The following is an 18551-nucleotide window of genomic DNA, read 5'->3' as shown; positions in this document are numbered from 1 at the left end:
ACTGACTGACTGAGCTGACACCCCGCCTGCCCAAGGTAAACCCTGGTGCATAACCCTTATTTTGAATAATCACTGAATATATATATCTATGATGTGCATCTACGTTACAGGTATTTTATGGAAATCACCTACATAAATATATATGTCCTAGGAGTCCTGCTAGTACAGGTGCGAGTAGCTGCTACGCTTAGGTTTTTCGGTAGCGTGAGTAACCTGTCGTTACTCATAATAGGTGATTATTATTATTACTCTCATGATATAATGGTGAAAGGAAATGGAGACCGGGCAGGGATATGGTACGGGTATTGGTGGATGTAATAGGTTGTGTCCCGCGGCCAACGGGGCATAGCTTGGTTATACTGTTTTCCCTATCCGTGTCGGTTAAGGACCGGCCGTTGCATTGGATTCTAGTCAGGTGACATACTTATTATCATGAGCACATACTTGCTTATGGGAGCGGAAAGGCTTGTTGCTCTCTTGTTGTGGGTTCCGGCTACATTGGTTCGCGAATCGCCATATAATACGGTACGACTTATCTACGATCTAGCACCATAGTAAGAACTGAAAGATAAAAGATGGTGAAATGAATCTAATTGCTCAACTCTTGCTTGAAAGTAGAACATGTGCTTACATAGAATGGTTAGCTAATGAACTAATCATGACTGCTAATAAAACATACATAAGGATTCACTCCTAGTAATGCTTTTTTGCAAAAAGGAAACCCAGCAAACCATAAAGCCTATCATATCCTTTGGAGTCGGAAAAATATTCTCACTAGTCGGGTAAGTCTTGCGAGTACATTGTGTACTCAAGGTTTATTTACCCCTGTTGCAGGTGCAGCTTGATGAATGGTTGTTGTGTTGATGATTCTTCTGGTGGGCACAGACGGATCCTTGTATCTTATCGTTAGATATTTAATTTAATTTCGTTGTTAAATTCCGCACTCTGGACTTGGTATTGTAGTAATGTATTTCTAAGAACTATTGTTGTATGAAATGGACTAATTATTGTAAACTCGTTCTCATTATTGGATCCTGAAGAAAAAACGTGGATTATTCAAGTTCTCCCTTGGGGTGTGCTCGACGGAACCGTTCGATATAACTAGCTTTTGGGGTGCTTAGTGTCTGGTGGAAGACGATCGCCTCCGAAAGCGTGCTATTTCGGGCGGTTCTGCCACAATTCCCTAACTCCATAACCCTAACCCTCTCATCTAACTCCCCGCGAGTAGCGCGGGATGGGTCACGCGAGTGCAAGAAACGCGGAACCCACCGCCTAGCGCCTGATAGAGTTTGCGATAGACATTGCATCATTGTTGTTAGATAAAAATTATATATGGTAGATCAAAATATTAATAACTTGTCTTGGGTTCTACGAGGCAAGATGTTAATTGTTTGCACAAACTTACTGGATTAGTGGTCATTGATGAGGGAAGAGGTTGGAATACTGAGTGTTAGAGGCATAAGATGCCATAACTTATACAACGTTCAGCCCAAATTCAAAATATCCTCGCTTCTTACTAAGAAAAGTAAAAGTGAATTACTACATCATCTTTCTTATGTTTATTATTTTTCCATTCCCTATTCTCAAGACCTTGAGTGTCAACCACTTACTTTGTGTATGGTTGCGGACAAAAGGTCAAAAACATTCAAACTCTAGAGTCGGACAAAGGGCTTGGTCAGTTTTACTCAAGACGTCAGGGTGCAATGTGCAAAATATTCCCACCCAGAATTTTTGGGCATAGGCGGAGGCGAGTCCGGCGGTCAAGGCTCCCCGGTGCGAGCCCAATCATTGCCACCACCGCCGGGCCCCGTCCGGATCCCCCTGCCCACCCAATCGGACAGCGGGGAGCAGAGCGAGCACCTGCGGGGGCTGCCCACCCAAGTGTAGTATGGTCTAGTAATGGGAATAGTCAGCTCTACTGCCTCCAGCCTCCAAGAACCATGCTTTTTGTTTTCTTCTCTGGATTTTGTTGTCCGTGTACAGCCGAGGACAGCCGGACAAGAGCCTTCCACGCCGAATGGAAGCCGGACGCTCACAGTAGTCTTCGGCAGGAACGCTGAATGTCGCCGTCCCAGAATCAACCGCCATGGCCGCCGCGCGCTACGACGTGGAGAAGGGCGGGAGGAACGGCGACTATCTCAGATATAGATGAAGCAATGCTACATACAGATCGTAATGGATTCATATAGAGAAAAGATTACATCACCAACTCTGCTCTACTATCTCCGATTGGTTTGCCACTCAAGTACAAATTTACTTTGTCTAAAGTAAACGCAACTCGAAATTGTTTGAATCGATGGATGGACGATGAACGGTTTCTCACATTAATCAGAGCACCTTGTTTCCCGCAGGCTGCAGAAGCTGGGGGCACTTGTATGGGACAAAGTTGTGCAGGAGCACCAAGGATGGAGGCTCCTCACGTGCATCTGGCTGCACGCCAGTGTGGCCCACCTTCTAGCAGACATGATCAGCCTCGTACTCATCGGACTCAGACTTGAGCAACAGTTTGGATACGGTATGCACAGCTGTAGGAACTTAACACCGTCCGGCTTGAGTAGAACTATGTCTGATCTGGATCTGCATTCCCGTTTCCTTAGTGAGAATTGGCATCATCTACCTTGTTTCTGACGTTGGAGGCGGCGTGCTCTCATCTCTGTTCATCAGGAACACCATCTCTGTCGGCGCTTCTGGAGCTCTGTTCAGACTCCTTGGTGCCATGCTGTCCGAGCTCTTCACCAACTGGACCATTTACTCAAACAAGGTGCAGATCTTCCCACCTCGCATTGCGGTGCAAATCTTTCGGCAGAAAATGTGGTTTCCGGACTAAACTGCACTAGCTCACTCAAGTAATGTGATGTCCAATCTGCAGGCTGCAGCCCTGGTAACCCTCCTGGTCGTCATCGCCATCAACCTCGCCATCGGCATCCTCCCGCACGTCGACAACTTCGCGCACATTGGGGGATTCCTCACCGGCTTCCTCCTGGGGTTCGTCTTCCTGATGCGCCCGCACTACGGGTGGATGCAGCGCTACGTCCTGCCCTCCGACGTCAAGTACACCACCAAGAAGTACCTGGCCTATCAGTGGGCTCTGCTGGCCGTGGCTTCGGTCCTCGCTGTCGTCAGGTAAGCATAAGCATCACATCACATGCTGGTGCCTCCTCTTTCTGAAACCTAACAAGCCAGTACTAGTACTCGCTCATATCTTAATGCGCCTGCTATGATGCTAATCTAATGCATTCTGTCAGCTTTCATTTCACCACCACCCCAAAAGAAAAGAAAAGAAAAGAAAAAAGTGTTCTGTCAGTTAGGTCGGTTTGACTGAATTTGAACTCATGTGTTGCGCAGGTTCGTCGTTGGGACACAATGGACTGAAGCCAGGAGAGAGCCCATGGCCCATGGAACCTTTTCTCGGGCAAGCATTTCCATGAATAGATAGATAGATATACAGCTCGCAAAGTCTTACTGTACATAATGTCGTTAGAACGTGACTCCCGCGGTTTATATATGACATTATTATGTTTATCTGACTGATCGATGATTCGTTCTATTTATTCAGATAAAATTGAGATGCCTTCAATCTTTCACCTGTCAGCTATAGTATTTGCAAACTAGCTTGCAGTTGTATCGTTGTCTAATCTGTCAACCACAAACGATCTTCCCGATGATTATTGCGGTTCTTTCATGATAAGTTACGATGTTTGGGGGTGTTCATTTAATTTCTGCTAGACCTTGTTAGGCAGATATTTTTTGAAACCTCACCCAAGAAATCTGAGAAGCCGATGAGATTATGTTTATGTGAATTCATCCTTGTGAATTCATCCTTGTAGCTTCTCCTCTCTGGAGCTTCTTTTGTACACAAAGTCGTTTCTTAAGAGAAGCTGGAGAAGCTAAAACTGAAGACCCTCAAAAAGACTTCACAAAGAAAGCCGAGTAAAGTCCACTGGCGGTCCTCGGACTTGTTCGGCTGTGTCATACCAGTCCCTATAACTCTTAGGTTTTGGAGATTTGAGAAATTCAAAGATCATGCGTTTCTACGATCATCAGAGAAATTAGAGAACTTAGTGCTTCTTTTCTTGTTTTTCTCTAATGTATAATATTACATCATGTAATCATGTAGCCCATGCTCTAGCTAAGCAGGTCTTAGATGGCAACAGGGTGGGTGAGTGGCAATTAGCCCCAACCTGTATTGCTCATCTGCATACTGAAGATCGTGGCGATGCTACTTCCTAGTTAATCAAGTTTCTACGTCGCCAAAAAAAGTCTTACTATACATAATGTCATCAGAACGTGACACCCGGGGTTTATATGTGATATTATTATGTTTATTTGATTGATTGATCGGACCGCCTCTAAAGACACATGCCCTCGTATGCATTACCATTGGATGTACATAGGGCATATGCCTTTAGAGGCGGAAACAACATTCACTTGATCAATGATTCACTACGTAAAAAACAATTTTTAGCAACGGGTCGATTTTTTGTAGAGGCGGCTAGTGATGGAGCCGCCCCTACAGTGACGTGCTCGGGTGCCCAGACACCAGCCGCCGCTACAAATGGAACAGCAGGGGCGGCTGGTGATACGAGCCGCCCCTACAAATGGGGTCTGATTTGTAGGGGCGGCACAATCACCAGCCGCCCCTGGAGTTTCTATTTATAGGGGCGGCTGGTGATTGAGCCGCCCCTACAAATTCCCCCATATACATAGCTCCGATTTGTAGGGGCGGCTCAATCACCAGTCGCCCCTACAAATGACCCACATATAAAAATGCTGCAGAACCTTCTTCCTCCTCGGTTCACTCACTTCAACCCGTGAAAGAAAGGTGGGGAGGCCTTGGGCACCTTTCAAAAATTGCTCTACTAAGGGGGAAGATTTTGGTCTCAAATCATTTGGTGGAGAGGTTGTAGAAGGTAAGAAAATGATATTCCATATTTTTTTTGAAGTTTTAATGGTTGGTTAGTGAATAATTAGAGTTTTGTTTTTCTCTCTCTTCAATGGTGCTTGAGCTACTTATGAAGCAAATTAGACCCAAGTTTTAAATGTACTAGGGTAAATTAAGGAGGGAAACAAGATCATACCTTATTTGGTCCATGTTTCTTGATTTTAGTGAACAATTAGTTAGTTTTATGAATATTTCATGTGCATGTGGATCTAGATCTAGGGTTTGGTTTTTTTATTAATTTTGTTTTTGTAAATTTATGTTTGATGAAATTGGACTAGGGTTTGTATGAAAGATATTGGGTAAAGTATAATTGTTGCTAATTGTTGTCTTTGAAATTGTTTATTGTAATCAATAAATATGTATTTTAATTATTTATGGATAAATGGGGCATTAATTAATTTTCCCCTACCATGGTGTGTTTGTATGCTTCATGTAATTATATTAGATTTATATTCATATATATCTGAAGTATATACAATTATTCTCAAGTAATTATTACTTTGATTCATTTATATATATATATATATATATATATATATATATATATATATATGAATAAGTAGTCCTTTAATGTTTGTTTTGTTGTTGTTGTAAAAGATGGAGTACAGGAACTCTTGGATGTATGGTTCGTTGAGGTTCAAGGCATGTTTCTGTGAAGAGGTGGATAAATTTATTGAAGCCGCAAAGAAGTATGCAACGACATTGAAAGAGAATAAGATACAATTATTTGCCCCTATAAAGATTGCAAGAACCGTATGGCATGAACAGATATGACTATCATCAGATCACATTTGATTATACGAGGATTTGTTGAGGACTACATAGTGTGGATTCATCATGGTGAAACAGTTATTGTTAATGACGAGGATGAGGAGGAATACGACGATGAAACCATAGAATCCATGTCCCAATATTCAGCAGAACTTGATGCACAAATAGATTTTGAGTTTGGTAATGAACAAGGTGGTGATGCTGATAGCTAGGATGGTAACGACGAAGGTGGTGCCAATAATGATGGTGGAGCACGTGTCGGGGATGAAGATGATTTAGAGGACATGATTCGAGCCCTTGGACCAGAGATTTTACTAAATAGCCCAAAAGATCTAGAAAATTTGGAAAGGGTGACAAAAGCATCAAAGGAGACTGTGTATGGTGTTGAAAAGGGATGTCCGACACATTGGACATTGCTACGTTTTGTGCTTGAGCTGCTCATCCTGAAGGCTAAGTACGGCTGGTCAGACTGTAGTTTTAATGATCTATTGTATCTCCTATCATGGGTGCTGCCACAACCAAACTCAGTTCCCGCCAACATATACCAAGCGAAGAAGGTCATAAGTCCATTGACAATGGAGGTTGAAAAAATCCATGCATGCCCCAACCACTGTATACTTTTTTATGGTGAAACGTTCAAGTCACTGGATAAATGTCCCCGATGTGGGGCCAGCCAGTACAAGAACAATGACCTTTACGATGGGGACGAACCCTCTACGGAGAAAAAGAGGAATAAGAAGGGTATAAAAAAGATGGTACAAGAATCTCAGCCCCCAGAGGACACTCCATTAGGCAACGATGCAAAGCAGAGAAGAATTCCTGCCCTGGTAATGTGGTACCTACCAGTGACCAGCCGCTTGAAACATATCTTTCTAAACCCTAAAGAAGCCGCACTCATGACATGGTGGGATGATGAGCGCAAGGTGGATGATGATAAGATTGCACACCCGGCTGATTGTAGTCAGTGGCAAAGGTTTGATGAGAAGCACAAAGAATTCACCGATGACCCAAGGAATGTACGGTTTGGCTTGAGCACCGATGGAATGAATCCCTTCAATGAGAGTATAAGCGACCACAGCACATGGCCAGTGATCTTGACCATGTACAACATCCCAACATGGTTGTGTTAGAAGAGAAAGTACCTTCTCCTCACTATTCTTATTTCTGGCCCTAAACAACCAGGCATTGATATAGACGTGTTCCTCGAGCCCTTGATGCAAGAAATGGAGAGGCTATGGAGGCATGAGGAGCAGATGTACGATGCGTTCCGAAAGGAGGACTTCATATGTAGAGCAATAATATTTGTTACTACCAATGATTACCCTGCGTTGTTTGCTTTGTCTGGACAGATCAAAGGGGAGATGGGATGCTTGGTTTGCTTGGATGGTACTACATGGGTGTACCTGGATGCTTCCAAGAAGATAGTTTACCTAAGGAACCGACACTTTTTAAAGACAAGTCACAAGTACCGTAACAAATTGTTCTTTAGATTTTATGACAACGCCCCAAAGATTGAACCCCCTCTGGAGAGACGTCATAACGGAGAACACATGTACAGAATGGTGAAAAACATACGCATCATCTATGGAAAGAAGAATCCGGATGGAACGAACAGAGATAGAAGCACACCTCATGTCGAAGGCGTACCTTTCAAGAAACAATCGATCTTCTTTCAGTATCTGCCTTATTGGCTAGACTTTGAGGTCCCCCATGCCATTGATGCTATGCACAAGCAGAAGAATGTCTTTGAGAGTCTCATTGCTATCTTGATGGACACAGGCAAGTCAAAGGATGGTCTGAAAGCATGGAAAGACATGGTGCAGCTAAACGTGATGCCACAGCTTCACTCGATACCTGAGGCTAATGGAAAATACACTCTACCCACGGCGTGCTTCAACCTAACACCAAACGAGAAGAGAGCTATATGCACTTTCCTGAGGGGGATCAAAGTCCCGACTGGGTTTTCAGCAAATGTGAAGAAGCTATCGATGAAGGACTTGTCAATAATACACTGCAAGGCTCACGATTGTCATGTGATGCTGACAGTGTTTCTACCTATTGTAATAAGGGCTATAAAGCCAGAGTTCTTGAAAATGGCCATCACCCGCATGTGCTACTTCTTTTTGAAGATCTCATAGAAGACGATTGGCAAGGAAGAGCTGAGTGACCTACATGGATTTGTGGTGGAGACACAAAACCAACTGGAGATGTGTTTACCTCCTGCTTTTTTTGATATAATGCCACATCTCATGATTCACATGGTTCATCAAATACAGGTGCTTGGCCCTTGCTACTTGCATGAAATGTGGTCCTACGAGCGGTTCATGTCAGTTCTAAGTCGATATGTGCATAATCGAGCATACCTAGAGGGCTCTATGATATAGGGTTACAGTACTAAAGAAGTCATTGAGTGCTGTCAAGAGTACCTAAAAGTACAGAAAGGGATTGGTAAACCCGATTCTCATCACAAGGGTAGGCTGGCTAGGAAGGGCACCAGTGGTAGAAAAGTGTTCATCGACCATGATTACAAAGAGGTGAGTCGAGCGCATTACAATGTCTTGCAGAGTACACAACTGATGCAACCGTATATTGATGAACACTTGGCTATCATTATGGCGGAGAGAAATGGCCGTTCGGATGATTGGATCATGAAACAACACAAGCAACGACTAACTACATGGTTGAAGGACCAAAACATACCGCCTGGAGAAACCATAGACTCTATTACCATCAGTAGGTTGGCGGAGGGGCCATCGAGACAAGTGATATCTTGGAATGCTTATGACATCAATGGGTATACGTACTATACCCACGCAAAGAATAGTAAATATGTGAACCAAAACAGCGGCGTTCGAATAGAGGCTCTTGATGGATTAGGGCGAAAGATCCAATACTTTGGCATCATTGAAGAGATATGGGAACTTGACTATGGAAGGGATATAACAGTGGCCATGTTTTGATGCCGCTGGATCAAACAACACCAACTGAACGAGATCGGATTGAGAGTCCTGGACCTCGAGAATCTAGGCTACCAAGATGACCCTTGGGTGCTCGCTTCACGTGTCGCACAAGTTTTCTATATGTCTGACCCACAAAGTAACCTCCCCCTGAAGAAGAAGACAAAGCATGTGGTTACCTCCGGGAAACAACACATTATTGGAGTTGATGGCGTGGATGATGTTGAAGCTTACAATAACTACGATGAGATGCTGCTATTCACAGACTTTCCTAAGAAGATCAGTGTTGTCAAAAAAAACCTCCCCAAAGACATAATGCCATGGGAACAAAAAGGTGTCAAGGAGAAAGTCGTTACAGCAGGCTAGCTAGTTATTGAACGTGGAGTGTTTGTGTAAGTGTGTGTTTGTAAGACTTCATTTATGCATGCGTGTGAGACTATATATTTATGTACGTGTGTAAGACTACATATTTTTGTATGTGTGTGAGACTACATTTTATGCATGTGTGTGAGGCTACCCTTTGCAACATCCAAATTACTCTATTTGAACATCCACTCTATTACTACTAAAACTTTATGAAATCACTTAACACTTTATGAAATGAAGAAATGACCAAAATAAAAGTAGGAGATCTTGATGAGTTATACAACTCTTATATTCATCACCTTTACAGCTGAAATCATTTAGTGTTTGAAATCAGGTTTGAAGCTGTTATTTTCTGAAATTTAAAATTTGAATTGTTCAAAATTAGTGACAAAGATAGATGACTAGACTTAAATGATAGAGCATGATTTTAGAAAATTTTAGGGAAAACCATCACATTTGGAGTTAGTATGAGGGAGAAAAACTAGTTATAAGTTTCAGCCATAGATTAAAAAGAGAAATCACACTTGTTCATCATTGATCATCATGAACAGTTGTGATTTTTCTTTTTTGTCTCTTGGAATGCTTATGACATCAATGGGTATACGTACTATACCCACGCAAAGGATAGTAAATATGTGAACCAAAACAGCGACGTTCGAATAGAGGCTCTTGATGGATTAGGCCAAAAGATCCAATACTTTGGCATCATTGAAGAGATATGGAAATTTGACTATGGAAGGGATATAACAGTGGCCATGGTTTGATGCCGCTGGATCAAACAACACCAACTGAACGAGATCGGATTGAGAGTCCTGGACCTCGAGAATCTAGGCTACCAAGATGACCTTTGGGTGCTCGCTTCACGTGTCGCACAAGTTTTTTATATGTCTGATCCACAAAGTAACCTCCCCCCGAAGAAGAAGACAAAGCATGTGGTTGCCTCCGAGAAACAACACATTATTGGAGTTGATGGCGTGGACGATGTTGAAGCTTACAATAACTACGATGAGATGCCGCTATTCATAGACTTTCCTAAGAAGATCAGTGTTGTCGAAAAGAACCTCCCCAAAGACATAATGCCATGGGAACAAAAATGTGTCAAGGGGAAAGTCGTTACAGCAGGCTAGCTAGTTATTGAACGTGGAGTATTTGTGTAAGTGTGTGTTTGTAAGACTTCATTTATGCATGCGTGTGAGACTATATATTTATGTACGTGTGTAAGACTACATATTTTTGTATGTGTGTGAGACTATATTTTATGCATGTGTGTGAGGCTACCATTTGCAACATCCAGATTACTCTATTTGAACATCCACTCTATTACTACTAAAACTTTATGAAATCACTTAACACTTTATGAAATGAAGAAATGACCAAAATAAAAGTAGGAGATCTTGATGAGTTATACAGCTCTTATATTCATCACCTTTACAGCTAAAATCATTTAGTATTTGAAATCAGGTTTGAAGCTGTCATTTTCTGAAATTTAAAATTTGAATTATTCAAAATTAGTGACAAAGATAGATGACTAGACTTAAATGATAGAGCATGATTTTAGAAAATTTTAGCGAAAACCATCACATTTGGAGTTAGTATGAGGGAGAAAAACTAGTTACAAGTTTCAGCCATAGATTAAAAAGAGAAATCACACTTGTTCATCATTGATCATCATGAACAGTTGTGATTTTTCTTTTAAAATTTTCTAAAATCTTGCCCTATCAAGTTAGTGTGTTGATTTGGTCATTCTTTTCATTTGACAAAGTTTGAGCACTTTCAAATTTTTAAATTTAAAAAAAATGACAAGTTCGAACAAGATTTTCAACCATTAAATGATTTTAGCTGAAAAAGTGATGAATACCAAAGTTGTATAACTCATCAAGGTCTATAACTTTTATTTTAATTATTTCTTCATCTGACAAAGTGATAGTAAACATTGTTTACAAATCAACATGTTTCTCGTATAGTTCATGAAACTATGAGTCATATGTGAATTTATGAACAATGTTTACTAATACTTTGGTCAAATGAAAATATGATCAAAATAAAAGTTGTACATATTGATGAGTTCTACAACTTTGGTATTCATGAGTTTTTCATCTGAAATTATTTACTCTTTCAAAATATTGTTTCAAGTTGAAATTGCTTGAATTTCAAAATTTGAATCATTCAAACAAAGTCACATGACAAGATGACCAAAATAAAAGTTGTACATGTCGATGAGTTATACAACTTTTATGTTTACAACATTTTCATTTTATTTCATTTAATATCATAAAATTATAGTCGAAGTTTTAAAATTCAAATTTTTAATTTTTGTTTTTTTTTTTGTTTTCTATATTGTTTTGACTACAATTGTTTATATATATTTCTTCATATATAGAATAATACAAAATATTATATTTGTGTATATACATAATTTTTTATATTACTTTGTGTTTTTATGATATAAAAAATATAGAATTCATAATTTAAAAAATAGAAACTATTTGTAGGGGCGGTTGGATCAGGAACCACCCCTACAAATGCATTTGTAGGGGCGGCTGGATCAGAAACCGCCCCTACAAATAGTTCTAAGTATAAATAGTAGGACGCACGGGAGTCAGACTATCTGGGCGTTGTCTTCTTCCTCCGACGCCGTCAGGCTGCCCCGCGCGCCTAGGGTTTCCGCCATCGGCCACGCTGCTGGTCCCGCGCCCACGCCCGCCCACACCTGGCCCCCGGCGTCCCACACCTGGCCCCCGGCGCCTAGGGTTTCCGTCGTCGGCCACGCCGCTGGTCCTGCGCCCGCACCCTACCGACAACGCACGCTCCCGGCGCCCCGCGTCCGGCCCCCTGCCCCCGCGCACCGACGATACAGGCTACGGCGAGAAGCAGCTGGAGGATTGCACAGTGGCCAAGTCAGTGATCTCCTGCTCTCTCTCCCTGTGCCTCTCCCTCTCTGATTTATGGATTAGAAAGTAGCAAACAAAGTAGCTATTCTCATGTGATACTGTTATTTAGTTTTGTTGGTTATCATGAGATTGATTGCCTAGGTTGAGTCATCCTGGATTGCATAGTGGGTTGATTTATGGATTAGATAGTAGCAAACAAAGTAGCTATTCTTTTTTTGAACTTCATTCTGCAATTTCCTGGGTTGAGTCATCCTGGTTTAGTTTCACAAGTTTGGGTTGAGTCATCCTAGTTCAGATTATTCAGGCTGTTGCAATGATATGCAGTGTTTGAAGTGAAAGATCTTTAGGATTGGACTGTAGCAATAAAAACTCTGGCTATGTGTGTTCATATTGGGCCATGAAATAAAAATGTCCTAGTGAAGTTAATTAGTCACAGGTGCATATTAATTTTTTGCGGATAGGTATTGCACCTTTTTAGAGCCATGATGGTAACATGCACCATGATATTTTCTTGAGAAAAGATAAGGTACTTATTTTGAAGGAGTGAAATAGTTTCCTCTGCCTATTTTCTTTGTTTGATTTGTAAGAGTAGATATCTTATTATAGTTAAAGATCATAAACGAATTTTTATCTCTAGTTCCTTTATCTTTTGGCACAGTCTCGAACCCTAAGTCCTCATTGTACTTGTCAAATTGATTGATTGGTTCAATAGCACATTTTTTAGAATTTACCATGTCTTTCATATCTAGCTGGAGTTATGTTTGGTACATTTGATTTATCTAGTTGCATCAATAATTGGTCTTTTGCAGTTCATGGGTCACTCTAGTCAAATCAGGTCAAATGTTGCCAATTTGTTGGCTATGCTGTCTTTGTCACCTACTTATCTCATACGAAGATTGAATTGGCACAACATCCAAGCAGGTGCTAGTTTTAGATGTTATTACCCCATTCATGTGTAGAGGTTAAGGGTGTGTTTGGTTCCTGGACTTAACCTAAGCCTAGCTAGTAGCCATGGCCAGATTTGGCCTGGTTGTAAGAGTATAAGGAGGTTGTGTTTTGATGTGCTAAACGTGGTCCAGCTGATGCAATTTTTTTTGTTACCCCTTCCCAGCACCATGTTTTTTTTGCTGACTCCATAGCTGACTACTACAATATCTTTCTTATTTAGTTCAGTGACACTATACTGACACCAAAGGGTAGCAGCAAAACTGGAAATAAAGAGAATTGTAGATGTGTATTTCGAACAGGGTGCATATACACTTCAGATAAGGTTAATTTTGCTAGAACAAAAAAAATGGAAGAAGTACTAAATAAATCGATGTGTAGCGGAGTGCGGATGTGTACCGGAGTCATGGGTAAATCGGTGGGGTGGGGTGGGGTGGGTCCGGGAGCCTAGCGAAGACAGCATTTAGGCTGGCGAGCGGAACGAGAGAAGCGAGGACAGGAACCTTGCGGGATTTTTAAGTAGTAGAGATTTACATAATATTTTTAGGCTCCCAAATTTCAATAGTCTCTTCTGGGTTCGGTTTGCCTTAACTCTGATCATTATCTCGAATGTAGTGATCACCAGTTTGCGAAGAGCTATGATGCATTTAGAAATCATGAACTGCATATTAGGCGCCCTTTAAATGGCTAAATCACTACAATCTATTTGTTCCCTATTATGCCTTTTTTCCACAAATATGCAGGAGCCACACATCTTCTTATTAAGAAAAAGAATTTAGCTCCCAATACAAGCCGACCCTGGTTGGTTCTCTATTACATTTAGAAGAGAAAAAAATGACCCAAAGCTGCCTAAATAGATGCCCTAGACTCCTCGAGTGCCTTAACCCGAAGCCAAGCCCAATAGCCAGGCTTCCTCTAAAATTTCTCTGAGAGTCAATGCAATGTATGGGGTTCATGTTATGCTGGTACTATGCATTCTTTGCTGAAAAAACTTATGTCACTGGTATTCAACAGAATGTGGTTTTGAATGTGAGTGCCTGTTCATCTTTATCGGTCAGTTTACACTCTGATGCTCTTCTTTCATTGTATGCTTGCAGCCTTGCACTTGTTTGTTTAATTAGTGGGACTTCGATTCATCCAGTTTCATTTTTTGGGAATAAATATCTGCTGAGTAGAAATAATCCTTGCATTTATATTATTCTTCTTATATTATCATTTGTCAGTATTATGATGATCCTCAAGTTTTAGTAAAAATTAAAAATACACTATTATGGCCGGTGGCTACTAATCTTCTCTGTACTTGATGTCCTCTCTGTACTCCTCTTCTACTACTACTCTCCTCTACTCCACTCTACTTCTCTCCTCTCCTAAGCAGATGTTGCTTTTTTTGCTACTTCTACTACTTCCCTACTACTACTGTCTACTACTTATGATTGTCCGATCTACTTATCAGGTTCGGAAGATATTAAGCATATGATGTTCTTACATTGTCATCTTGCTTTTTCTGGGAAGCAGCACCTGCTTTTTTTTGCCAGATCTCCCCTCTCCTCTATTTGTTGCCACCTTTCCTATCATCTATGTTTTGGAAGTGGCACCTGCTTTTTTTGCCAAATCTCCCCTCTCCTCTCATCTCCTTTGTTTTGCCGATGATGAAATTGTCAAGGTCCATACATTATATGGAATATGAGCTGATGATCAAGAACTTGTGAGGAACTTGGCATCATTAGCAGCTGTCCCTACATTACCTTCTCCTCTCTTCTCTGTTATGATGCCTTGATGCTCCAAGTTCATGATCAAATGATGATTGACATGTTTCTGAGGCCTCTACTACTGCTACTACTCATTTTTTGATATATTGTTGTTTTATAGGACTACATTGGTTTATAGACCTTTTTTATTTCTTATACCTTCTCACGTACCTAAAGCACACTTTCTTGCATCTATTAGAACAAAGCACAAAATAATGTCGCGGACACCAGACAGTGTAGCCCGATGCCCCGAGCCTGATGAGCAGCCAACCCTTGAGGAGCAAGCACTAGAGGACCAGCTTACTCAGGAATAGTTTGATAACGAGGTAGAAAAGGATCTAGAAGTGATGCTTACTCAGGAGCAGTGTGACGAGGAGAAAGGCCCCGAAGGAGAGGCTGCTGAAGGCGAAGAAGAAGAGGATGATGATGATGACTCAGAAGAGGGATATGAAAGTCCCGAGGATCCTTTCCTATGTGAAGCCAGAAGGAGGCCAACGGAGGAAGATTTGGACAAGGATTTTGACCTAAACGAGAAGGTAGGGAAAAAGTCTTAGCTTGTAAATTTTGCTAAAGCTTTGGCTGTGTTACCTCTGCTAACACTTTGACCTATCGTATATACAGGTCCCTCCTGAAACTCGAAAAAGACGACGTCGACGTTCGCGACATCTCGCTGGATAAGGCAGAGTAGAGGAAAGGAGAGCAGAGGCAACAGCCACAGAGACGGATCACGATGCCTCTGCTCCACAAACTCAAGACACAACCACGACTACCAAACCTAAGAGAAAACGAGGGGATAGAAAAGGAAATCTATATCCATATAAGGCATGCTATGTGATAACGAAGGTCGGGCCAGCAGGGGAGATCCTTGAGCCGAAGGAATTAAGAGGAAAATTCCGTAATGCGATCGGGGCCCTAGTAAGAGATAAATTGAACCCAGCAATCTCTAACTGGAAAGAGGTACCAAAGAACACAAAGAATGCACTATGGGATATGCAGCTGAAGGTCAATTTTAGATTTCTGGAGGGTAAGCATGAATTGGTAAAAAAATGCTATCAAGATGATGGGAGAGTCATTCCGATGTTGGAGGTCGGAGCTCAACATGAAGTATATCCAAAAGGGGTTAACTCCCTTCAACGAGTTCGGCAAAATAACTCCTAGTCAATGAGAGGAGCTCGTGGCTCAGAAGACTTCACCGAAGGCATTGGAGCTTAGTGCCCATAACACCGAGCTGGCAAAGAGGAACAAACACCACCATCATCTATGCCCCGATGGCTACTATGCCAAGGAAGAGCAGTTTAGGAAGATGGACGAAGAGGCCGTAGCTGTTGGGAATATCAATGTGACGAATTTGAAGGTACGCTCAAGGAACTAGATATATGCGAGGAGTACAGAATCATCCGGCAGTAATATTAAGTTTGATAAGCCGAAGACCCAAGAGGCGGTATCAAGGATACTGAAATATGCTGAAGACAAGGAAAAGGGCTCATTCAATCCTTCTAGAGAGAGGGACGAGCTTAGCCTTGGCTTGGGAAATAAGGAGCACACAGGCCACACCAGGGGGCTAGGGAAAAGGACGACCTGGAAGCAAGGATTCGAAGAGGACAGGCACATGTACAAGAAACATGGCCGAGACCGGGAGACTAGTCTTGAGCTCCAAGTGAAGGCTCTAGTTGCGAAGGCGCTGGAGGAGCAAGGACTGTCTACAGAGCCATGGATATTAGTGACGCCGCCGGGAGAACTAGCATTAGTTGGTAGCCCTCTGAAAGTTCCTAGCAGTCAATGTTCCACTGCAGCCACAACCCCAGTCGATCGCATACGGGAACCAACTAGTTGCACCTTGGTGTTTCTTAGTGGCCGGCAGAACACTGTGATGGAGGTGGCAATGGGTGTGGCACATCCTCCCGGTGGCTTACACCAAAATAATAAGATACCGTCGGACTACACTAGGGTCGAGGTGCATACAGTGAAGCACGAGTTTATGTAGTGGAGGATAGACTACGCAACTCTCGAGGGGCTGGTGTTACTCGGAGATGTTATGGGGCAGTTCATCCTCTGACACAAACGGGACATTATATTGACTGCTTCTTCGCCGCCTCCCCCTCTCCCAAATTTGGAGCGAGTTGTTGAGGCCGGGGAGATATTTTCACCGTCTCATGACCCCCACATTCCTAAGATGCCACATTCTTCCCTGCCTCCTAGCGAGCATGTGCCTGATGAGATGCCACAACCTTCTACAGCTCGTACCGAGCAAGTGCATGATGAGATGCCACAGTCTTCTCAACAAGCACAACCGATACATGAACAATGAGTGCCTCCTAAAGAAGGTGATGCACAAGAAGATGAGGACGTGCCTGAATAAGAACTTCGAAAGAAGATTCCAATCAACATAAGGCCAGTTTATGTTCCGATCAAAGACGTCTCGTCGGTGTCCAAGTGGTATTCCCATGACCAGTTCAAGCCTGAGAACCAAGTTAAAAAGTCCCATCACGGGGTTCTGAGGAGGCCGTCACTAGCAAACTCCACCAAATTGCAAAGCAGTATCCAAATATTGATGCCATCAAATGGTTAAAGGATTGCCCAAAAACATATGAAAGAGGCAAGCCCTTCCTACCAAACCGAGACATCCAGCGCCTACCACTTAGAATGAGAAGGTTCCATAATTGGTACTTGCGTGTTCTCCCAATGAGCATAGATAGCATACAAGCATGCTTCCCCACCGGCACATTTGGAAGCCCAGCCGGGAAAATTGTCTTTGACTTCAATGACATGCACACATGATTTCACCTGGGAGAAATGGAGATGAATCTAATTCGGACGTGGTGCCTGTAAGTCCTTGTCCTCCCGATATGATATGAATATAATCTTTGAATTTTGTTGTAACTAACTCACGCCGTGATTTGTAGAATGCAAGTGCATATTGTCAAACAAATGCCAAGTGTGAAAGCCGGGTATGTAGACCCTCAAGCTATAGCCCAAACAAATTTTAATTACCCTAAACGGTAGACACTGGATGCCAAAGAGCTAGCTGCTGCAAAGACTCTTCAGGAGAAAGAGCGTATCCGTATGGCGAAGCTAAGGGAAGAGACCCTTAAGGTTGCGGCATACATTGCCCTGGCTTTCAAAAATCTCCAACAACACTCTACTATATGGCTACCATACAACTTCGAGTAAGTTCAACTCTATACTTAAAGCTTTGTTCGATATATTTTATTCGATGCAAAAGAGCTTATCTAGTTCTATGATTAAATCCATGCAGCAACCACTGGATTTGTATAGCCATCGATGTCGGGAGGAGCATGGCATGGGTCTTTGATTCATTAGATAGGGACACGGTGACATACAAAGACTTCATATCGATTCTCAAGACGTATACATATCGACAATCCTCATTAGCTTATATGTTTGTATATATACTTGTAACGTTCACTTTTGGATACTAACAAGTTGTATTTGCTAAAATAATTCGAATAGGGCATTTAGGTTCTATGTCACTAATCATCATGGAAGGCATGATCCAGCAATAAAGGAAAAGCTGGCTATAAAAACACTATGTGCGATAAGTGTAACTTACTTCTTCAGTACTCCGTTACATAGCTGTCAAAAGCATTACTTAACATTTTCATATGCAAAACACACAGTGCCCCAAGCAGAGGCCTAGGAGTGTACATTGTGGATACTATATATGTTCTATGATGAGTAACACCGGTGCCTACAGGAGACACCCCTTAAGGGTAAGTTTGAACATCTTCACCCATAGTATAAAAACTTCGTACAAGGTATGAAATACTAAACCGAAACTTGTTCTCTTATAGTGGAGAGAAGAGAAAGGAATGAGAACAGACTCATACAAGGATGACCAACTCTTAGAGCTCATCGGCGACCTTTGCAACTTCATATTAGACCAGATTATACACGTCATAGGCGCCTACCG

The 18551-nt window shown here is 42.0% G+C and overlaps 1 protein-coding gene across 1 annotated transcript; it reads left to right on the top strand.

The window, feature by feature from the left end:
• The first annotated feature begins 2086 nt into the window (after positions 1 to 2086).
• Positions 2087 to 3318, top strand: LOC136536943 (RHOMBOID-like protein 3). Its single transcript, XM_066529073.1, has 5 exons — positions 2087 to 2129; positions 2333 to 2515; positions 2598 to 2761; positions 2870 to 3123; positions 3246 to 3318. The coding sequence occupies exons 1-5, from the start codon at positions 2087 to 2089 to the stop codon at positions 3316 to 3318; spliced, it is 717 nt and encodes a 238-aa protein (XP_066385170.1).
• Positions 3319 to 18551: the final 15233 nt, after the last annotated feature.

The sequence above is a fragment of the Miscanthus floridulus genome, chromosome 2 (genome assembly GCF_019320115.1).
Source record: "Miscanthus floridulus cultivar M001 chromosome 2, ASM1932011v1, whole genome shotgun sequence".
NCBI classification, from domain to species: Eukaryota; Viridiplantae; Streptophyta; class Magnoliopsida; order Poales; family Poaceae; genus Miscanthus; species Miscanthus floridulus.
This window is presented reverse-complemented; position numbering and strand designations above follow the sequence as displayed.